General features: G+C 29.1%; 1 protein-coding gene across 2 annotated transcripts in view; it reads left to right on the plus strand.

Moving 5' to 3' along the window:
* The first annotated feature begins 1304 nt into the window (after nucleotides 1-1304).
* LOC108753099 (cuticle protein 16.8-like) overlaps nucleotides 1305-25970 on the plus strand; it is a 24964-nt gene continuing 298 nt past the window's right edge. Inside the window, exons 1-4 of one of the 2 annotated variants that reach the window (XM_018494437.1) lie at nucleotides 1305-1390; nucleotides 7061-7235; nucleotides 8719-8933; nucleotides 9204-9338. In XM_018494437.1, coding sequence (XP_018349939.1) covers nucleotides 1376-1390; nucleotides 7061-7235; nucleotides 8719-8933; nucleotides 9204-9338 — 540 coding nt within the window. In that variant the 5' untranslated portion in view covers nucleotides 1305-1375. Of the gene's footprint in view, nucleotides 1391-7060; nucleotides 7236-8718; nucleotides 8934-9203; nucleotides 9339-10368; nucleotides 10442-10737; nucleotides 10841-25970 lie in introns of those variants that run through there. The other variant, XR_001939599.1, reaches the window with a different exon arrangement.

Consider the following 25970-nt stretch of genomic DNA (forward strand, 5'->3'; position numbering starts at 1 on the left):
TGGACCAATAGTTTTTCCAAACCGTTACTTAACATTTGCAAAAATTCATCCACTGGCGATATTACATGACGCACTGGATAGATTTTTTTTTCAAAGCTTGATAATAATTTTTTTTCAATCAAGATTGGTTTTCTAACATGTCAGGAGATTCGATTCGAAATTAATTACCCATAAACTTTTTTTTATGCAAATTGTCAAGAAATAATTGTTACAAAGCTGATTTTTAACATTTTTTGCAATTTAATTTAAAATTTTGAGGTTATGTCAAAAAAAATTTTCGAGAAAAGTTGTAGATCTGTCAATTATCTACAACTTTTACATTTAACTTTTTTTGATACGAGTTACAGATTTCGTTTTCACAACAAAAAACCGTTTTTTTGGCCGTTACGCGCTATATAAATTAATATTTTAACAATAATAATTGAAAAGGTACCATATTTTGAAAACATGTTTTTGACGTAAAATTTGACGGAGAATGCGATAAAAATACTAAAAACTTGATTCGTTTTGGGGGCGTTTGTTAAAAATCGATTTAAACAATTAAATTGTTAATAACAATATAAATTTGTTAGTATTTTTTGTAAAAAAAATTTTTTTCTTACAGTTCAGTCCTTCAGCTACAAAAGTGCAATTGGTGAAAATTTTGTAGCTCTTAAAGATTCGGACCTATGGATTTATGAAAATGAGTCTCCAAGCCAAAAAACTTGCCATTCTCAAATGTTCGATCACTTGTATTATCGAAAATATGCAAATAAAAAAAAATTCCTCGGACACGTATCTCTTTTTTTTCGACATAGAATCCGTAAAAAAAGTTTCAGTCAAATCGAAGAGGTGCCGATTAATTTTCATCAAAATCCGTTCGGTTTGTAAAAGAATTACCCATATACAGAATAATTAGAAGAATCATATTATTTAAAAAGAATCACATAATTCCATTTTAAAAAATAGAGATGACTTTCATATCTTTTTGACGCCTCCATCTAGAAAAAAAACAACGTGACTAAAATATATCCCCTTCGAACCCGTTCCACTTTCATTTGAAACTTTTGTATATCATTAAAAATAAGTGAAATATTCAAGGTGATCGTCTTAAGTGGACCATCATGTACATATAAAATAAATATATATGATTTGCATACTTGTTGCAGAATTTTGTTATTTAATATAATTATCCTATTTATTTATTTATGTACATGTATAAATATGAATTATGTAGCCATTATGTAAACCATTTTGTTGTGAAGAAACTTTTATAATACCTCCTTTTCGACAGTTTCTTATAATACTTTCACTCCCAAGCTATCCTCGCAGTAAACAGCAGTACGCGCGTGTGAATGTATCGATAAAACAATCCAATCAACTTTTCGGTTTCATAATGAAACACATAATCGTAAGTATACATAGATTTACAAATAATTAATAATATTTTTCAGACAAATATCTATATCAAATTAGATGCATAAATAATTTTGTAATGGATTCATACATGTTATTTAAACAAAGTTTGTATTTTATATAGTTAAATATAATTTTCTAATAGTTTTATAAATAAGAAATTATTTAGGAAGAAAGAAAATATAAAATCTCTTAGAAGAAAATATAATAGAACAAATAACTTTAATTAAAAATTCTTTAGAAAACACGTAGTAGTTTGTGACGAAATAAACCAGTTTCTTACGGAATTCATTTATTCGGAATTTTATTGCTGCACAGAAGTTGCTGCATTCTTTGTAATATAATAATGAATTTGAAGTTTGTGATTTTCTGAAAATTTCTTATAATAAGAAATTGAATAAATCATTAAAATTTCCAAGATTCTTTATTTTCTATTTAATAATCAAAGAAATTAACACTAAAGCACAAACATAGATCTTTCAAACCCAATCAAAATTTCTCTGCCTACACAAAAAAAAGAAAAGAAAAAATTTTATTTTATAAAATTTAAAGTAAAATAGATGGGCTACGAGCCAACGAAATATTTTTAATATTTACGTATAAGAATATAAAAAAAAATATATATATATATATATATACAGGGTATCCTGTAAATTCTTGCCACTTTTGTGTAGATAGAGTGGACTAAACTGAGTCGAAAAGTTCTCTACCATTTCACAATTTTTGTAATTAATAAGATATTAATTACTAAATGTCGCTAAATATTGGTTTTTCAATAATTTTTTACTCAAATGCTATTAACTTTACAGAAAAACTGCAACAGACAAATATCATTTATTTTCTTCTTATAGAACTCTAAGAATTTTTTCAGAATTTTTATTAACTTTTTAGTACTGCATTTTCTTATTTTTATCAATATGAGAAGATACTGTATTAAAAAATTCTGAAAAAATTATTAAAACTGTATGAAAAAAAAACAATTTTTTAAAGACTAATATTCGGCAATTTTTAGTAATTAATATCTTATTAATTATTACAAAGTTATAAAATTATATAGAAATTCTGAAAAATTATATAGAAATTCTAAAAAATTATATGACAAATTCTTGAAAAATTTTCACCAGCCTTTTATTGTATGAAAGTTCATTGTCAAGAATTTTTAAATCCTTCCATTGAAATTGTGGTTATAATTTAATGGATGGTCACTGATAACGGATGGGAAACTTATTTTTTTATTTATGTTAGAGATGTGTTTATGCAATATAGTCTTTAACTTTCTTTTAGTTTGGCCAACATAGCTGGCTTCTCAGTCTTCACAACAGACTTCTTTTGTAAACTACATTTTGATTAGATAACTTTTCAAGGTTGTCTTTTACTCTTTTTTAGAAAATTTTTTAGTGTGTTAGGAATAGAAAAGACTAATTCGCAATTAAGTTTCGTAGTAATAGTAAGAAACTTTCAAAAATAGTCTTTACATATGGTACTGTAAAATATTTTTATTTTACATATAAGTTCTGTTTTGTATTATTGTTATGTATATGATATTATATTTTAGTCTTTGTTCTATTGCGGTAAAAATGAAAGGAAACGGATAGTTATTGTTAAGGAATATATTTATAATATTAGTTAGATTTTTTTATACAAGTAAGGATGAGACAAATTCAACTATCTTATTCACTACCTTAGTCACAAATTCAAAGATTATGTCTCTTTTGTGGCAAAGCGGATGGTGAAAATAGAAACTAAGAAATCTGCCAGAAAATGTGTCTTTTTGATATCTGTCAAATATAATTCTTTGATTTTCAATGATAATCATTGTGTTTAAAAAACTTAATCTATTATTTATGTCAAGTTCCATGGTTAATCGTAACCTTTACGTAATGAATTAAAAATTGTTTGTATGTTATTTATGTATACTATTTGGGCTGCCAAAACAATCGTTCACGTATCGAAAATAAAATAATAACTGTACAAACAATTTTTCTGTTACTAACATTTCTAGGTCTTGCATCACAATGTTGGCAATTATTGAAGACAAAGTGAACCCATTAGAGTGCTGAAAATTTATTTATAAGAATTGTTGTTAAAGGAAAAAAAAGTTCAATTCAAGACCATCCAGATAGCAATCATGAATTCTTCCTATGAAATGTCTATGGAATGTTTATGGAAATATGATGCCATCTCTTGTTGATACTATCTAGTGCCAAATCTGTAGGAACATTCATGAAGAGAGATATGACATCCAATGAAACTAGGACATAGTCAGGATTGAAATGTACTCCATTTAGTTTATCGACTAGATGGAAACTGTTTTTTTTATATGGCTAAAAGCTTCAGGTATACTGTCATTGATAATATTAGTAAGTAAAAAGAAAGATGATATAATTGATTATTTACTGATAATACAATTACTTTTAATAGATTACCAGGTTTGGTAAGGTAATTTATGTATTAAAGATGATCCTAACATACTTATTATCATTGCAGACAAAGGAAATTATTGTTATTTAAAAAAAAGCTATATAACACATGGATCAATAAGTCCCGAGACTAACAATGAAAACAACATTTTTTTTGCAAAATTTTTTTTTATTCATCAACATAATCACCTTTTAGGGTGATACATTTCAATACCATGTTTATAAAAAAATTTATCTTTCGCTTCAAAATAAGTTTCAGTTTCAGCGATGACCTCCTTATTTGAGCCAAATCTTTTTCCCTGGAGCATTTTTTTAAGATCAGCAAAGAGCCAGTAGTCACTGGGGGCTAAATCTGGCGAGTATGGGGGGTGGGGAAGCAGATCAAAGCCCAATTCGTTCAATTTTGCCATTGTTTTCATCGACTTGTGGCAGGGTGCATTGTCTTGGTGAAAAAGGATTTTTTAAACAAACTACAAAACGACTTTACTCTAACCTCGATAACTCAGCTGTTTCTAGTCCGATCGACTTAAAATTTTGACACGTTTCAAGCAAAGGTTAGTACTCTAGAAAGACGTGGTTACTGGTTTACTACGAGCGCCATTTCTGGGTTAGTCTCGGGACTTATTGATCCATGTGTTATCCAAAATGGAAGAGATTCTTAAGACCCAGACACTTATCCAACAGTATAAATGATATATAAAAAATTTTTAATTTATTTACATAATAGCTTATGATTCACTATGGAAGTTGATATAAGTGGTAGATTAAGTTTTTTAGACACAATCATTGTCATTGAAAATAAAATTTGACAGATACCAAAAAGAGATATTTTCTGGCAGCTTCCTCAGTTTTTATTTTCATCACCCGTTTTGCCACAAAAGAGATAATCATTAGATTGTGAACAAGATGGTGCGTTTGCCTCTTTTCTGTTAGTATAAAAAAAAACTAACTAATGTTCTAACTAATGCTATAAATATATTCCGTAACAATAGCTATCCGCTTCCTTTCATATTTTCCGTAATAGAACAAAAATTAAAATATAATATCATATATATAACAATAATGCAAAATAGAATTTACATATGTAAAAGAAAAAAATTTTACAATACTAAATGTAAAAACTATTTCAGAAAGTTTCTTACCTATTACTACGAAATTTAATTGCAAATTAGCCTTCTCCATTCCTAACACACTAAACAAATTTATAAAAAGAGTATAAGATAAACTTGAAAAGTTATCTAATCAAAACGTAGCTTACAAAATCTCTTGTGAAGACTGAAGAGTCAGCTATGTTGGTCAAACTAAAAGAAAGTTAAAGATCAAATTGCACGAACGAATCTCTAAAAAAATCAATGGGGGGGTTTCCCATTGATCACCACGTTAACATTGATCATTTATTAAATTATAACTACAATTTTAATTGGAAGGAAAAATTCTTGACATTGAACCTTCAATAAAAGACTAATATCGGAGATGATTCATGTAACAATGCAAAGACAATTTGCGTAAGTAGACTGATACAGAATCATTGCCAGAATCTTACTCCCGAATCATACATTTCCTTTTTCTTTCGTAGATCTTCTATTCTTTCTTCATCCATCCCCCCCCCTCCCCATCTGCCATATATTACTCACTACTTCTTCCACTATTTACCCAGGTGTCAAATTATCTTATTTTAAACATTAAAATACAAAATAATAAAAATTTGGATGAGGTTTATGAGAGTCATACGCTGTTGTAGAAGCAAAGAGATAGGAGATATTCCTCAGATGTTGACGGTTATTTTCACTTTACTTCAAACATTTCAGCTCACTTTGGAGCCTTCAGCAGCGGTACAATGAACCATGGCATTCATTATTGGTCGTAGCGATAGTGTCATTATTCCCCTTCGTCAATAATTTATGAAACAATAATTTTAAACGCGAATTAACAGTATTAAAAATAGACTCAATTAGACAGTCATTATTTAATAAAATATTGACTATAAACTTAATGTTTTTATAGTAAAATTTCAGATTTGAAAGTAGTTCAGATTTTAAAATAGTTCTGTCAATCATTTCCGTTATAACACCTTTTTGAGGGGAAACTGTATGTGAGGACAGATAGTTAATGTAAAAAAAGAGTCTAAAAGTATTAGAAACTATAGAAATCAAACCCGTAAGCAGTCTAGCTGGAGCTCTTAATGCTTGTATGATTCTTATGTGAATTTATATACTATGTTATGTATATAGTCCTTAAAGCGCGTGCTGAAATGATTTCTCGGTCTTGAAACACTAAATCTATTAAACTACCGCAGAAATATCATTGACTAGCAATTTAACAAATTTTTGATGCTTATTTTCTTTGGAACGATCTTAATAATGTTGAATAACATATTAAAATCTGTAAATAATTAATTCTTATTGCGAAAAATATTACCTCGACCGGAAGTCGAACCCGGATCTCTTGCATTCCGTGCGAACTTTCTAAGACTTTAGACTACCGAGTAACCTTAGTAATTCTTTGCAATAATTGGCATACGTAGGACAGACAACTTCTCTTTAAGCGACGTAAATAAACAATATTATTTATAAGACCGTATATGTGATAACACAAACTATAGAAATCAAAACCTTAAACGGTCTAGGTATTTCTGGCCGAGGTAATATTTTTCGCAATAAGAATTAATTATTTATAGATCTTAGTATTTCATTTAACATTATTAAGATCGTTTCGAAGATGCGAATAAGCATCAAAAAATGTATTAAATTGCTAGTCAATTTAATTCGTGATATTACTGCTGTAGTTTAGTAGAGTTAGTGTTTCAAGACCGAAAAATCATTTCGGCGTATGTTTCTAGGGATTATATACAATACATACGTAATATATAAATTCATATAAGACTTATACAAGTATTAGATCCAGCTAGACCGTGCAAGACTTTGATTTCTATAGTTTGTGTCATCATATATACGGTCCTACTATATTATCTAAAAATATTAATTTAAACCAAAGTTACAACCTATCAAAATTTCAAAATGTCTTCTACATCTATGATGTGTGATTTCAGAATTTTTCGAAAGGTATGTGTTCTAGAATAAATGTAGAATTCTAAATAAATAAAAATTTAAATACTAATTTTCTCATTTTGAAAATAAAATTTCTTATAGATTAGTCTCAAATTAGGGCTGCATTTCAAAAAACTTAAACTATTAAGATCGAATTAAACCATTTAACAAATTGTTATTCTATATTAAATTTTGTAGTTAACAATCGCTTTCATTAACATTTGCTTGGCGGATATTTCGTATGCTTCGGAGTATTCGACAACGACACTATCACCTCCAAAGTCATATAGTTTCCAATATGAAGCAGAACGATATCCAGGATATATCGATCGTGTTCATCAGGAAACCGGCGACGAACATGGAATTATTCACGGTAATGTAATAAAAATTATTGTTATTCGTCTTTGGGACATAAAAGATATGTTATATTATACAATATAACACTCTAAATTTTGCTATTTAATATTAAAACATAACAAACAATTCTTTAATGCTCATATAATTTTCAAACAAATTAATAAATTAATAAATAGTACTCAGGTCAACAATTAAATAAACTATAATTAGATGTGACAAAGCAAAATTTATTATTTCACAATATAATTTTCCACCGATACGTTTCGACTATACTTAGTCCTCATCAGTCGCAGAAATATAATTACCTCATATAACAAAAATTAAATTAACATATTTAAAGGATCATCTCAACTTCGATTTTCAATAGTCAATATAAACGCAACTATATTATATTTAGTCAATTTGTCAAAAACTTAGTAAATTAAAAGTAAATTAATTTTTAAAAAATTAGTACAAAACTTAGAATCAAATCTTATTTACATGACACAAGATCTTGATTGCAAGAGAGTTTATACGCGACTCAGTCGCAACTTTAAGTTTTTTACTTTGCAATCGCAATAGACAGCTGCTAACTCAGTAAAATATATTATGTGTATTTGTCTCATTTTATCGACCAATAGTATTAAGGACGCACGTACAACCATTTTATATAATTTGACATCAATCTACATCTGTAATTTTACTGGAAACTTTCTTTTACTCATACTGACTGCCCTTTCTCGTTGTTAACCGACAAATTGGTTCGATTATGACTCATTATTACTATGTTTCATTGTTCGACAAATTGACTAAATATAATATAGTTGCGTTTATATTGACTATTGAAAATCGGAGTTGAGATGATCCTTACATATGTTAATTTAATTTTTGTTATAAGGGTAATTATATTTCTGCAACTGATGAGGACTAAGTATAGTCGAAACGTATCGGTGGAAAATTATATTGTGAAATAATAAATTTTGCTTTGTCACATCTAATTATAGTTCGTTTAACTATTGACCTGGAAACTATTTATTAATTTATTAATTTGTTTACTATTTAACATTATCTTGGGAGTTATTTACTAATACATTCTACTTACATATCAATGTACTCATTATATTTTATCGATTACGAACTCGTCTGCATTGAGTTAAAGCATAAAACAGAAATTAATAAAACAATTTTACACATGCACACATCGTGTGTCGGTTTATATTGGCTTTACTAGTATATTTAATAAAACAAAAAATAGAATTTGTCCAATTTAAATGTACTTGATATAAATTATAATGATTATAAAATAAATCTCATTAAATCATTCTCAAGTTTTTCCTTCTTTTCAATTATAAAAAATAAATTACATGATTATATCTAAAGAATTAATTCTAATTTGATCACTTTAACGTAAATAATGTGTAACAATAATGTGTAATATTTAATAATGCAGTAATTAAAAAAAATAATACTATTCTGCAGTCATGACATTTTAACGATCTACATATGTATACATATTTTAGGAAGATATTCGTACATCGATTCAAAGCACAAAGTACGAACGGTGGAGTATACAGCCGATAAAAACGGATTTCATCCTGCCTTAATCAATTTTGAAGATGCTTTTATTCAACCTGCTGATTCAGAAGTCGTAAGATTGGCCAAGGAAAAACATTTTCGTCTTTATCACAGGATTGCAGAAGCAAATGCTCATAACATCTCAGTCAATTTGCCGCGAGTAATTGTTTTATATATTTGTTGATATAGAACAGTAAAATTGATGATTCAATTTTAAAGTCAATCTAATTTTAAAATCAAAAATTCTCAATTAGCAGAAATTTGAATAAGATAAATCTTCTGTTAAAAAAACGGTAAGAAAATGAAAAAGAGCTTTATTTGTTCGGAAAATATATTCGACAATATCTCGATAAAAAATGATATTTTGATTCCGTTAGATTATTCGTGAATAATTTGTTTTTTCATTGCTTTGCTTAATATTGTTTTGCAGGATTCAGCAAGTGTGGCAAAAGCGAAGGAAAGACACAATGAATTGTACCACAAAATTGCGGAACAACATGCAGCGATAGCCGCACAAAGGGAAGCTGAACGGCGGGCTTATGGCGCAACTTCCGTCGCCAATGATGTAAATGATCATTCGACATATTAATAATGTTTTATGCACGTCTTAACAAATTACTGTGTATTGCGTACGCTTAAAAAGAAATTACATTTCGCTCGAGATGTTAACGCTTATTAAATTCTTTTATCTCTTTCTCGTCATGATTTTTTTAAAATCAAATTAATTAAATAATATAGAAAAAGTGTCTATTCGATTACAAGTAAAATAATTTTTAATTATAATAATAATCAATTCAATTATTGTAATAAGATATATTTAATCACATGAATAATATATAATAATATAAAACAAGCTGTCAAATATAAATTAATTAAATTAATATCTATAATAATTGTATGTAAAGGAGAAGCTAAATAAAGTTAATTAGAATTTGCACAAAACAGAGCTTACAAAAATTCATAATAATAAAGAGAAATTTAATGATAATCATAAAATTTAATATAAATAATAAATAAAAAATTTTCATCTTTTAATTTATAGTAAAGTTTACATACATTATTTTTTAACGTTTATATTTTCTACGTTTTCGAAAATACATTATTATATAGATATGCTTCCAGATCATTATATTTTACTAATAACGAATGGAAATAAAATTTATAAATAATATTTAAGTACTTAAAATGTTTATAATAATATAAATGAAGATGTGTGCGTGCATGTGTGTGTGTGTGTGTGTGTGTGTGTGTGTGTAAATTTTACAACAGTATAAATTTATTGTGTAATATTCCATTATGCAGTATGTTTTGTTATTTTATGAAGCCCAACAAACAACAAAGAAAAATAATGATTATTATACATTGTTTTTTCTTTTGATACTTTCGTGTGTAATGATTCGTTTACATAATTGTATATACATATATGTGCGAATGGCTGATACGGTCAACTTTGAAAGTAGTTATTGTTTACGGAAGTACCGGAAACGCTATTGCGAAAACAAAAAACATTTTTGATAAAAGATATGTTATCGATGAAAAATACATCATAATTGTACTGTGATCATATAAAAGGAGTGTCAGCGTGTATGATATTAGTTCAAACAAATATTCCAGTGAAAGATGAAGTTTTTCGGCAAATTACTCTATTTCTTTCTCATAGGCATCATGGTAAGAATAATGGCATATATAAACAAGCAAAATATGACTACATTCTTTTTACATAAAAATAACTTTTATTATTCAGTATCATAATAAAATGTCAAGCAATATTAATTCCTTGTAAGATACGTCATTATTTACGTATCTGCGTGTTCACTTAAAAATGAAAAAATATATTATTAAATATAAATATTACACATTGCGCGCGCGCGCGCGCGCCCACACACACACGCACGCACGCACGCGCGCGCACACACACACACACACACAAAACTCTTATTATTTACGTATATACACTTTTCTAGGCGACAATGGGCATGAACATAAAAAAATCTGTTTTTGGAATGAAGAAAATAGCTTGTGGAACCAATCCGGCCAATATCACTGGTTCCGGATAGATGACAATCTGTATGAATACAAAATGCATAAGTATAAGTATAATCACTGACGAGATATTATTAAAGAGCACCAACCGTAGACAAATTTTTGTCCTCATAGACCAAGAGGCCACTGTAATGATTTTGTTACCCATTTCGACAAAAAGTATGGGAAATGGGTAACCTTTTATTTCATGTAAAACATTTTCAAATATACGCGCGCGCGCGCGTGTGTGTGTGTGTATGTGTGTGCGTGTATATTTAAGCCTCGCAATTTCTTGAAGGGGAGGTGAGCTTTTCCAAATGTTGCAGATTTTGAGCATTTTTACCAAAAGCATCAAAATTTAATGTTGTTGCAATCGATATCCTACATATAATAGCAAAATGTTAACAATTTGCGAGCAAATTGGCGGTAAATTAGATCAGATTTTAACTACAGAACCATAGCCAACAGGTTGCTGACAAAAATCGGGAATCTTGTAATATAAATTGACAGATTGCGATCAGAAATCAAGCAAAGCCTATTAATATAACCTAGTGGTAGATTGGCAGCAGAAACCAGCCAGACCTCATTTTTATTGTATATACGGCTCTGCCACGAGTTGGACTTGCTTCTCGTAAGAAGAAACGTCCAACAATCCTATAATTGACATAAGTAAATCGAATAGTCAATCTTCTAGAGATTCCCAAGTTCTTTTGGAATGTGCTTTGTTTGAATATTTTATTTATTGATTATTTTATAACTTTATCGTGTGCATTTTAAAATGTGAAGCTAATCAAAAATATTTTAGCAACAAAACTGTATTGATTCCAGTTTTCACACCAGTATATATAAATATATAATTATGTATATAAATATATAATTATGTAACTGTTTATAAATATGTAACATACTGGTGTAAAAATTGTTTATATACAAGGTATATGGAAAATAATGATAAATCTTTTGCATAGGAGCAGAATGAACTAAACTGAGAAGAAAAGTCTCCTCTACCATTTTGCAATTTTTGCAATAGTTAAGAAGATAATGCTAAAAATTGCCGAAAATTGGTCTTCAATAATTTTTTACTCAAATACTATCAACTTTGCAGAAAAACTGCAAAAGACAAAAATTGTTTATTTTTTTCTCATACAGTTGCAAGAATTTTTTTTATTGTTCAGAATTTTTTAATATCGTATTTTCTCATGTTGATAAAAATAAGAAAATGCAGTACTAAAAAGTTGATAAAAAATTCTGAAAATATTCATAATATTCTATACTGGAAACAATCAATACAATGTTATTGCTAAAATATTATTGATTAGCTTCACATTTCAAAATACACATAAAAAAGTTATAAAATAGTCAAAAAAATATTCGGAGATTTAAAAAGCACACTCCGAAAAAGCTTGGGAATCTCTACAAAATTTGCCTATTCAATTTACATACACCAATTCTTATATGACTCCTGGACGTTTTCTTCTTACAAGAAGCAAGTTCATTTCGTGGCGGGGTGATATATAAAAATAACAGATCTTGTTCGGTTTCTGCTGCTAATCTGCCGTCAGATTATGTCAGCATCTACAAAGCAAGAAACATCTTGAAACATTTCAGTAACATTGAAGGAACGTTATAACATTATTACGAATCGTTACGAAAATGTTTCAAGAAGTTTCTTGCTTACTGAGCAGAATCTGCTCGATATCTGCTCACAATCTGCTGTCAGGTTATCAGCAGAATCTGTTCGGTTTCTATCACCAATTTGCTGGCATAGTATATCAGCAGGCTTTATCATATTTTTAACAGTTTGTTGATTGTCTGATAGCAACAAACTCTGTGTACAATTTGTTGCCTTTCTGTAAAAAAAATTGGCAATAGGCTCTGCTCAAAATCTGTCTCCGCAAGCTTTGCTATCAGGATTGGTTAATATCCTTATTCCAAGATGGGTGGAAACTCTCATATCCCTCAAAAGGATACAAAGGGGTCGCCATACTGGGTCAAAGTAAATTCTTTTCGCAAAAAAAGTCGATAGCGATAAAGTTGAATTTCTATCTATTCCTTAATTTTGATATAAATTGTCATGGATATAAAAGTCATGGTCAATCACAATTCAGTTTAACGTTATTTTGATGTTATTGTAATTTGTTGTACTTTAATTGAAAAACTTTTGTATATGAATGGCTTCTTAGGAAAAAATGTTTCGTATATATTTATCAGGGAATGGAAATAACTCGTTACTTGTAATGAAGTTACAGTTACAAGTTACTTTTTTATGTAACTTTACTTTTATCGTTATTTTATACACGATTGAACACGAAACGACACAAGCCATTCACACTATAAAAAAATTTCGTAAATTTACATATATAATAAATGTAAAAATTACATGATTAGTCCTGTAAACATAAAAAATATTGCAATTTTATAAAAATTATGTAAATTTACTTTTATTGTGTAAATATATCTTATTTTATATGGAAAATTACGTAAATAGCAGGATATTCTGAATATTTTTTGTAATTATCAAAATTTTAATGGTATTACGTAACATGACAGTCATTTTTCGCATATTACTGTTAAATGTATTGTATAATAATATACGAGTATAGTGCGAAATGTATTGTCATATTATCGTTCTTATAACTGCACATACCCATTATAATTGTATTTTCACAATGTGCTTAGTTACAAACCAAGAAATTATTTTTATTTGCATATTGCAAATTTATAAACGCGTTGACGTTTACAACTATTATAGTGTCTCAATTACTCTATAATAACAAAAGATACTTCCTCAAGTTAACTGTAACGAATTACTTTTAAAAATCGGTAGCGAGTAACAATAACTTGTTACTTTTTCTACTCGGTAACGAGTAAGTAACTATAATTATATTTCAAAAAGTAACTTTCCACTCCCTGATAATTATATAAAATTATATAAAATTATACAGAGTGTCCGATAAATTTTCTGACAGAGTTTGTGGACATGTAGAGCGAACTAAACTGAGACGGAAAGTCCTCTACTATTTTATAATTTTTGCAATAGTTAACGAGATATTAATCTGTAAAGATCACCGAATACGCGCATCCGCTCGACCTACTACTATCACGCCCATTATTAACTTGGCACGCGAGCCGCGAGGAGTGGGGTCTGGCAAGCCTTGCTAGAGGCTGAAACATTTCTGAAAATCTTCCGCAATAATTGGTACTGTGTATAGATAATATCTTATATATTGCTACTAAATTATAATTTTTTTCTCTACAATTTTAACTCCGTTAATAATCAAATTGGACGATAACATGTGGCGAGTTCAAGTCGGCAAAACGACTATGCATGCTTATTGCTAAGCAAATAAAGAACATGACTGGTTTTTATCTGTGGATCTAACCAATCATATTTAATTGCTCGATGAGCAGACCTAGCTATCTTTGCCGACCTGAACTTGCCCATAATTTAAAAAAAAATCTAGTATTATTGAATTTTAAATGCATATACATATCTATAAAACTAATAAATCATAAAATTAGTATTATATTATAAATTTCTTACTTTTAATTACTTAAATTTTAACAGAGACGCGAACTCCCATAAGGATGTGGATCTTTAATAGTATCTCGTCAATGGTGTGGCACACAGACGGATGCCGGCGAATTGGAATTGCCTCTGAAACCACTGATCTAGGCTCTACATTTCAAAACATCCTTTCTAAGGAAAATTTTATTTGAAATATATAATACATACGTAACTATATTATACATATATATATTATGTATACTTTCTCGTATCGAGTAAAAATTTCTTTAGAGGATGTTTTGGAATGTAATCATAGTGTGTACAGAGAGAAATCTGAGAGTAAACAGCCTTTTTTGTGTACGAATTAACTTTGTAGGGTAATGTCTATGTTTTTATAATTCTCTTGCATGATATTACGTGGATTAGATAAGGACGAGCAATCAAAGTTGATTATCCGTCCTTGTCTAATTCACTTAATGGTATGGAAGAAAACAAAACAAAACGGACATTATCCTATGAGATTCTTATTTCCCTTTCGGGAATGAACTATTTGTGAAACCATTTGATTTGAGTCGTAGTTTTTTTACGAACTATTGAAAAGAATTACTATTAGATTATTGAGAAAACTATTCAGATAATTATTGGAAAAATTAATTCAGTGTTACTGCTAAAATAAATATTTAGCATCAAATTTCAGAATATACACGACAAAAATTAAAAATTATATGATAAAAAAAAGGTTTCCTCCTAAAGTCGGGATCCAATTTCACGATGCCCTCCAGCTATCACCCATCCAAATTCGTACCTCATCTAGTGTTGCTTGACCTCTGCGATCGTGTGGGAACTGCTTCTTCGATGACCCATAAATTCTGAATGTTTATAGATATATAACTGTAATGTATTTTTTTTTATTTGCTCAATAGATGCCCTATTGAAAATTCTTACAAAAAAAATTCTTGTGAGATCTTTCAAAAAAATTTTTACATATGAATTTTGGACAGGAACATACAAGATCATATAAGAATATATCGTATACGACATCTGTAAGTAAATCAAGAATCTTTTGTAAATCTTACACTCATGTTACATGAATCTTATAAGCATGTTACTTGAATTTTACAGGCATGTTACAATTATATGAATCTTGCGCGCATGAAACGTGAATCTTGCAAGAATATAACTGGAGTGTCATTATGAAGATATTACAAGAATACCATTGGAATTTTGTGAGATTTATTGCTATACCAGTAAATAAAATGGGGCAAGCAAGGATCGTTGAATGGGATTTAAAAGAATTCATTTCGACTAAAATTAATTCTTTTTACACAAATTGAAAACACACATCTTAAAAGAGTCGTATCAATCAAGATTACTAAATAAACGTACATGATCATATAAGATTCTTATATAATTTATACATGAATCCCACCAGTAATCTTTAATGATCTTAGGATTCTGGAATGAATGGTACATGACGATTTATATCACAATGTGTGTGTGTGAAAAGATCTTTCCTTAGTCTTATAAGTTTTATAAAACATAACTTCTTTAATCATGCAAGAATATAGTATTAATTATATAAGATTCCTAAGTGTTACATAAAGGATCATGTATCAGTCTTAAAAAACGATATATATTGGGTGAGTACAAAAATTCTTTTCCGATTTATATTATTCAAAGTTCAAACAGCTGCAATTTTGTTAAAAATAAATGAAATTTAAATTTAAAAAAAAGTTTTATAGCTTGAAATCTCTACTTTCAAATCTTTATTTTTTTGGTTATTATTATATTTTGTTAATTTATATGAGTTTTGTAATTTGTATATATAGAAAATTACGAATTAAACAAAACAAGAAATTTTTTCTTTACTTGTGGACCTGTCACATATCCAAAAAAATTTGCAAAAATTTTTGAATTTCTAATGTAAAAACTTATAATACAAAGCGCCTTACCGGTCCGAGTGTTAAGATGTTGAACTATTATCTAATATACATTCATTTAAATTGAATTAATATTTTAGAAATAAATTGAGAGCCGATGAAATTATCGGATTCATACAATCAATCTGAAACAAATAATTCCCCCAAATTCTTCCGAATCTTAAAAAACTATAATAAACTTATTGCGAAAAATATTGTCTCGGCCGGTTTCCAATCATATTGTTTATAAACGCTCGCCTATACATGCGTAACTCTCTATACATATCGGTTATTGCGAAGAATGTTGCTAACGTCTCGGTAGTCTAAAGGCTTAGGACGCTCGCACGGAATGCAAGAGATCCGGGTTCGACTCCCGGCCGAGGCAATATTTTTCGCAATAAGCTTATTACAGTTTTTTAAGATTTGGGAGAATTTGGGGGGATTATTTGTTTCAGAAAAACTTATAATTTTCTCTATAAAATCGTTTTTAAAAAATGTCCCTACGATTTTTTGTTACTGAATTGTTGCAAATTAAATAAAAAGAATATTTTGACTTTGAGTGCTCATAACTCCGTCAAAACCATCACAATTTCAAAAAATAAATTTTTAAATTCTTTCAATAGATACAATAAGATTTAGCTTTTATTTTATTTTTAACAAAAATAGCAACTGAATTTTAATAATAAATTAGGCACAAATTTTTGCACTCACTCAATAGTTACGAAATAATTTATTTTTTAAGTTGATACAAGAATCTGGCATGAATCGTACATAGCGATTTATGTGGCAATAAAAAGATTTTAATTGCTTCATATTCTAATAAGATACTCTCTAAAATAATTTCTTTACATGATCGCTTAAAAGTAATAAAGGTATCGATCGTTCCAGTAAATGAAACGAAATTATTGAATAAACAGAAACTGGATTAAATAGAAATGAAAAAGAAATAAAAAAAATTAAAAAATTTGTCAGAATATTGAAGATGAATAAAAGGTCGAAAGGTATATTATGTCTTAACCCTAGCTGTACACACTGAGATCTCCGGGAACCCAGCGCAATTTCCAAAATCGAAATTTCTTCGCGTTTCTAAATTTTTCTTTTCAAAATGGTTGAATATAACAGGGCAATAGGAGTCATGTACGGTAATTCTTGTGTAAACCAATACGATTTTTAAAATAACTGTATTAATGATTAATTCGCTTACATGTTTCAGCTCACTTTTGAATCATTCTCAGAGATAATATGATGTTTTAATTACAAAAAATTTTTTTACAAAGGAATTTATTTCAGTGAATCACCTTCATCTATTAACGGAAACTACAATATAATACAAAAACGAACTGTAATAATAATCTAAAATGTATTAAAATTATTTTCAAAAAAAATTATTAAATTTATTGGAATCAAAAACGGTTTATTGTAGAATATAATAGAAAGTAGTTCACTAAAACAAAAATTCGCAATATTGCAGACACTTAAATTCTATTGATTTAGTTAAAAACTGGTCTTTGACCATTCAGCGAATCAGTGTCAATTATGTTGAAATTAATAAATAACTTTTAATACACCTAAAAAACGTTAATGACAAAGAAAAAGAAGGAAAAAAACTCTGATATTAATTATAGCCCAGACGGACATTAAAACCAAAATAAATCTTTAATAATTTAATCTTAATGTAACAAAGAATGTACACTGATTTATTTTTCCTTTTTCTTTGAACCTATATACCTCGAAATTTCTTAATTCAATCGATTCTTACACATTATGGAGTTCCTTAATCAATTCTCAATTCTCTTCTTGTTAGAAAAAAAAAATTAATTGAAATATATCCATTTTAACAGAAGTTATGGTAACAAATATGGATGGGGTCCCAGTGTGTATATCTAGAATGCAAAAAATAAAGTGTGTACAGCTAGAATTAAGGGAGAAATCTGGTTTAAGTGTGTACAGCTAAGGTTAAGGGAGGCTGCTGAAAAGTAGCTGTTTTTTGCGATTTTTTATGAATAAATCATGAAAACGATCTTTCTAAAAACTTTAGAGATGATTTGTTACATATTTCAATAATACAAAATAATTTTTCAATATGAAAATAATGAATACAATAACAAGTTATATATTAATCATTATTGTGCTTTGGTAAAGACGTTGTTAATTGGTATGAAATGTGGAGCCTGTAATTCGTGCCTGAATCAAAAGAACCGAAAATTTTTTAGAACTAGATATAATATCTTATACTAAATAAACTAAAAAAACAGGAGAAAAGTATCAAATTGCAAGAATTGTGAAACTATGAAAAAAAAAGTTATGATTTTAAACATAAAATGTCAACTTCTTTATGCAGAAATAATTATTTATACTAATTTTTTAACAAATGTTTTCAGTTTATTTAGAATGGTTGACAATTATTATATAACTAAAAAACTTTGGACGAAGTCGATTGATCAAATAGTTTTTAAGTTATCTTGCACGCCAATTTCAAAAATAATTTTAAAAGAAACGCGTTTAAAGTTTGGTATCATATAGCTGCGAGATGTATACCTGTTTCTTAAGTTATAACTACAAAAGTATTTCGACTCGGTCTAAAACTTTACGAGTATATTTTTAAAGAATAATACTATCGATGAAAGCAAAAAAAGAAAACGAAAATTTTGACCCTCTAAATCAGGTTCCCTCCTTAATAAATTAATAAATTATGATTTCGTTATATTTAGTAAATAGCGTAAGCTTTTTATGTTCCTGTCGCAAATCAAGTGATTTAATTGAAAAGATTTTTTCATTGCTATATATATTGTCGTGTACGATTCATGCTAGATTCTTGTATCAACATAGAAAATAAATTATTCCGTAACTATGTCTCTTAAAACTGGTAAATTATCTTTCATGAAACACTTCAGGATCGTATATAATTTCATATTCTTAGATGAGTATATAAAAGAAACTATTTTTAAAAAATCTCTTCTAAGGCTAAGGCAAAATCTTCTCATTACGATATAAATCGTACGATTTATTCCAGATTTCTAAGGTCATTAAAGATTATTGGTGGGATTAATGTACAAATTATATAAGATAAAGATAAGATCTTATAAATATGATCATGTACGTTCATTTAGTAATCTTGATTAATCACATACAACTCTTTTAAGAGCTAGTACAACAAACTTACCAGAATTTTCAACAGGAAAAAAGAATTTAAAAAAATTAAAAAATTTCTCAGAATACTGAAGATGACTAAATAAAAGATGGAAACGTATATCACTGTCTTAATGAATTGAATAATTACGCTATAATAACTGGAATAACTAGGATTTTTATGCTCCTTATTTCCATTAGTTTATATGGCTTCTGTATATTAGACGCGGGAAAAAGAACTAAACGCGCAGCAAAATGTGACGCGGTAACCGATGAACATATTAGGAGCTGTAAGCTTATTGGTTACCGCGTCGCATTTTGCTGCGCGGCAAGTATTTCCGCGTTCAGTGTGCAGGAGCCATTAGGAATTATAATACATAATGTTCGTTGAAATATTTGTTGCCGCCGCACGACAAAATTTTTCAAACTTTATAATTAGACTGCGGATATTTATGCAAAATACTTAACTAAATATTAACCATCAGACAGTTTTAGCAGTTAATCATTGTTCATTAAAGAGTTATTAAAAAGTAAAGTAAAAAGGTTGAGATTGCCATCAGTAAATTTGCAATTTATGCAAAATATGCATTTTATGTAAAATATTTAATTAAGTATTTTGCATAAATATCCGCAGTCTATTTATAATCAACTCTCATAACTTTTTGGAATATAAAATATGAATAAAAAATTCTTTGAATAAATGGCAAAGAAAATGAGATATTATAGAATATATAGAATTTCTTATTATTTCCGTTTCACTAGTTAAGAAATGTACAAGATAGGCGTATCTGCATAAAATGTAAAATATATACTTGCAAAAAAGTGTAAAATACATATATATGTCTACATGTGTAAAATTTTAAAAATATACCTGCACATAAAATGTGCAATTAAATATAGAATATAGTAATTATAATTTAAAATATATATTGTTTATTTCTTATCTTATTTTTCTGCATTTTTTAATTTATATCACAAATTATTTTATTTCAAATTATATTCAATAATAATAAAAGAATTTTTTTAAATAATAGTTGCAAATACATTGCACTGCAACATTACTACAACATTACAGCGCAATCTTGCTAAAGACGGACATTTTTATGATGCAATGACATTGCAAATACATTGCGCAATCTATTTGCAATGTTACAACATTGCAGTGAGATATGTTATATTACAGTTTCTTGATTATAGGCTTAAAAATTATAATTATACGCAATTTATTTAAATAGTTATTATTATGGGTAATTCTCTCTCCCTCTCTCTCTCTCTCTCTCTCTCTCTCTCTCTCTCTCTCTCTCTCTCTCTCTCTCCTTAACTTTTGAAAGCAGTAAAATAATCATTCATATACATAACTAAAATAGTACATATTAAAATAGTGCGCTGTAGTAATCATTACGGATAATTTGATTACAAAATCAATAATCAGAGTGCCGTTCCATGAGCACGGAAATCGGAACACGGAATTGGATAAGTGAAATGGTAGAGGTAACCAAATCAGCATTGTTCCGTTCCGATTTGGAGTAGCCTGGCTCCCTATGGAGCGTTTCTTTCGGAAACGGAAATTTTTCGTACACTGTCAGTCACTATCCCTACAGCATAAAAGTTGCAGCAATATTGCAGCAATATTGTAGCGTTATTGCAGCGATATTGTTGCAAATTCTGTGCTGACTAGTGATTAGAAATATTGGAATTTAGCATATTGTACACACAATATGAGATTAGGAAATGTATACAAGACCATCATTATAACCTAATATAAAATAATTCAGCATATATGATAATTACAATGACATTTATATAATTACAATCCACCTTTTTAATCCTCTCTCTTTTGGCCAATAAACAAATACTACTACTACTACATGAGCCATGGAGCATATTTTTCGGAAATTTGTTGCATTGTCGGTCACTAATGATCACTAGTGATTAGGAGTATTGAAAAAGCGTAGTAGTAATATTTATTTATTAGCCAGTTAAAAAGAAGATTGAAAAGGTGGAAAATGTCATCTGTAGGCATTGCCATAATTATCAACATGTATGCTAAATTATTTGATATTAAATTAATTTGATATTAAAATAATGATGGTCTTGTATATATACACTTCTAACTTAACATTGTATATACAATATTTCAGATACTCAAGGAAAACAAAAAAGTCATTGTTATGTTAATTTGACGTCATTTTGACTGATTGCTGACTGAATTTGTATAATTTTTTCGTCATGATTAAGTCAATATAATGTCAAATTGATGTTATTTTGACTAAAAAGAATTGACATTATTTCGACTATAAACAAATACTATTCGACTAAACAAATACTACTATTATTACTCTTTTTCAATACTCCTAATCGTCAGTCCCATGCGCCATGGAAGCATTAAGAATATTATCAAGTACTTCCAGAGGAAAAATATCCTTGCTAAAGTAAACACATTCGGGAAACTCAAGTCTTCTCTAGCCAAGAAACTATTAAACTTGGCATTCCTAAAACGCTGTAAGGATAATAACATCATCCTAAAGTTCCTACAACTCAAGGATTACCTAGAAACTTACAAATCCGAAAATATTTTCCATAAAACCAGCTTCATCCTCATCAAAGAACGCATTCACTAACGCTTCACTAACAAGTAAACTTACCAAGTGTTACACTCCAATTTTGATGAGTTTTTAGTATATTGTTCTCTAGACAAAAATAAGCGATATTTTTTCATACGTGTCCATACACACTTTTAAGAGGTGAAACAAACCTTGGAAAAAAATTTATTTTTCTCTTTCGAAGCGAATATCGCCGGAACTGTAAGAGATAGAAAAAATTTTTCAGAATGAAAATCGAATGGCTTCAAGAGTATTTTAGAACTATAATAAAAAATTTTTTTATAAATAAATAATTTTTTTATAAATAAATAATTTTTATTATAAATAAATAATTAAAAAACATTTTTTTTTATTATAGTTCTAAAGTATTCTTAAAGCCATTTAATTTTTATTCTAGAAATTTTTTTCTACCTCTTATAGTTTCGAAGATATTCTCTTTGAATGAGAAAAATCGATTTTCTCAAAGAGGTGTTTTACGTACATATGGGCACGTATAAAAAATATGTGTAGCATATTTTTGGAGAACAATATACTAAAAACTCATAAAATCGGAGTGTAACATTAGAATAGGTTTACTTGTAAGTCACAAATAAACCAGATCTCCTATAAAACCTTTAAACTTTACCTGTTCTTATCCGCTACGTTGCATGACATCTGGCATGACATTTGGCCAGATCGTATTGCATACGAATAAACCATGAGAATCCTCACACAATCCTCTGAAAGACAGAAACAGAAATACATAAACCTTGTCCCTCATAAAAATTTACAACCTTCTCTACTTAACGTCAAGAACCTATCCAACAAAGATCTGTCTCAAGATATTATTTCTTATTACTATTATATGCCAAAGATCCTAACTTCGCACATAGAAAGGTTCCAAAGGAAGAGATTATCAGTTAATCATCTACCGATTTCCATCAGAACAAGCAGATAACATCCGCAGACAGATAACCAATATCCTTTCCAAAGCCAAACTTCTCCATCAAACATTACTAAACGAAAATGATTGGTTCTCCAAGACTTAAACAGGAACACTGACATCATCGTGCTTCCAGCCGACAAAGACAACAATAGTCATAAACCCATCAGACTAGAAAAAGATAAAAAACCTTCTCTCAGACAAAGCATACTATATATAAAGCTTGACAAAGATCCAACTAATACAATCGCACAAAATAGATCCTAATAGAGAAAAGCAGCATTCCCAGTAAAATGAGAAACAAACTCCCTACAAATTTTCTATCGCCAAGACTATGCAGACTACACAAACCAAACATCCCTTTCAGACCGATTGTCAGCTATACACTCCCATACAACTTATCCTACTTCCTAGCTACAAACACTACAACACTTCACTGGAAAATCCGAATCACACAACCAACTCAACGGACTTCTATAAAAGATCCAAAAAATCCGACTATGTTCCACAGATCTGCTTGTAAGTTTCGACGTAAAATCCCTTTTCACATAAGTCCCAATAAAAGGCATATTAAACATAATAAAGGCCTTATATGAAGTTTCCTACAACTTCATCCCGCTAATAGAGCACTATTTAACAACCACTTATTTTTCCTATAACAATCAATTTTATAAACAAACTTCTGGGCTCTCCTATTTCTCCTGTAATCGTAACATCTTCATGGAGCATTTTAAGAAAGAGACCCTCAGAAAAATATCTAAAAAATCAGAAGTTTGGTGCTGCTATGTAGACGACACATGTGTGATATGGAGATACGGCAGAGCTGAACTCTGTAAATTCCTTATTTTCTTCAACAATCAACATCTAAACATTCACTTTATTATAAACATAGAGGAAAATGGAAAATTCCCCTTCCTAGATGTTATTATCCCCAAGAAAGCTGACGGTACTTTAGGCCATCAAGTGTACAGAAATACACACAGATACCTACATGCCGAATTGCACCACCATCTAGCACAAAAACAGCAATCAACTCACTTGCATAGAGCTTTGACAAAGAACATCTACAGACAGAACTCAACCACCTAAAACTAGCTTTACAGAAAAACGGACACGCCAAAAAAGACATAACCAAAATAATCAATAAACATGCAAACAAGACAACAGTCTTTGACACATAACCAGACGAAAAGATCCTATCCATTCTCCCATATGTCAAAGGAACAACAGATTGGATTGGCAGGATATTAAACAAATACAATATCCAAACTATTTTCAAACCATCCGAAAACATAGAACAAATCTTAAGAAATTCTAAAGATCAAAGACCTTCACTCAGCGCAGGAGTATACAAAATATCTTGTTTCTGTGGGCAAGTATAAATTGGAAAAACCGGAAGAATGGTCAACCTATGGATAAAAGAACACCAACGTGATGTCAGGCTAAAACACGTCACGCAGTCCTTTATCAGAACACAACATCGAAACAGGACATCAAATACTGTTTGATAAATCGACTACAATAGCCAACATTACTTCATACTTACTAAGAAAATATAAAGAAATCATAGAGATATACAAAAACACCTTAACAATCTAAATACAACATAAATAAAATATGGAAGACCATTCTCCTGGTTATTAAAGATCGACCGATTTCTTCTATCTCTGTCTCTCTCCCCCCGCCACAATTTTCTTCTTCTCCTCCTCCCCATCACTCCAACAAACAGCGTAATAGTTAGGCGTAAAGGTAATGGCCCGGAGGAATAGCTCATTATCAGACTGCTCTTCGCCCTGATGAAATAGACTGCAAGGTTCACGAAACGTTGGCATTCCAAGAATGGATCTAGACACGGAGAAAACCCGCGAAAAGCATAATCTTTATAAATATATAGTTCATTTCCGTAAAGTTGGTACACGAAAAAGGCCGGGATGATCATTTTTAGGTTCCTCTCTGGTGTGTGTGCGTGCGTGTGCGCGCGCGCGCGCGCGCGTGTGTGTGCGTGCGTGCGTGCGTGCGTGCGTGCGTGTGTGTGTGTGTGTGTGTGTGTGTGTGTGTGTGTGTGCGCGCGCGCGTGCGTGTGTATATATAACGTATATACAACTTTATTCATTTTTTTTGTGGTTGTTCGGGAATCGCTTTATTTCAATATTTTCTTATGTATCTTTCTTCATGGAAATCGAAAATTACAATAATAATGATTTTATATAATAAATAAGATTGAAAAGGTATAAAAATAAAACGATTCCGAATTCGCGCAAAAAAGTTGTATCATACCTCATTTATCGGTGGTTATTAATATTAAGAATATTTTAATTCAACTTTAAAAAATTGTATCAACTAATAAAGATAAATGAATCGCGATATATATATATATATATACGAGCGTATATATATATAATACATTTTATTAAACGATATACAATTTTTTAAAGTTGAATTAAAATATTCTTAATATTAATAACCACCGATAAATGAGGTATGGTACTTTTTGTGCGACCATTCGGAAATCGTTTTATTTTTATACATTTTCAAACTTATTTATTATATGAAATTATTATTATCGTATTTTTTTATTTCCATGAAGAAAGATACATAAGAAAATATTGAAATAAAGTGATTCCCGAACGATTACAAAAAAAAAATGAATAAAGTTGTACGTTATACCAGGTTATACCCTCCTTTTAATACACTATAAGATCGTATTGAATTTAATATGTAGTAATCTTTTAATAAATTTATCTATACGTATGTTAAATATCATACATATATTATATATACCAACTATCATACATATGTATAGGGTGCTGCCGATACCTACAGATCAAATAGTCGGGTTGCCTATCTGCCTATGGGCAGAAGTACATGTTACTGGTAATGCGGAATAAGATTAGATCGCAATTTCGGCGAGAATGAGACAAGAGAAATTGAATTTTACATTCTGATATAGTGTAACATTCAATAATACAAGTATAAAATATGTATTTTTAATATAATTGATTTAAAATATGTATTTAATAATATGTATTTAATAATATAAATAATATCTGACTTAATCTAATATAAATGAAATTTAATAAATATTAAAAATATG

This window comes from Trachymyrmex septentrionalis, unplaced genomic scaffold (assembly GCF_001594115.1).
Source record: "Trachymyrmex septentrionalis isolate Tsep2-gDNA-1 unplaced genomic scaffold, Tsep1.0 scaffold65, whole genome shotgun sequence".
In the NCBI taxonomy this organism is placed as follows: Eukaryota; Metazoa; Arthropoda; class Insecta; order Hymenoptera; family Formicidae; genus Trachymyrmex; species Trachymyrmex septentrionalis.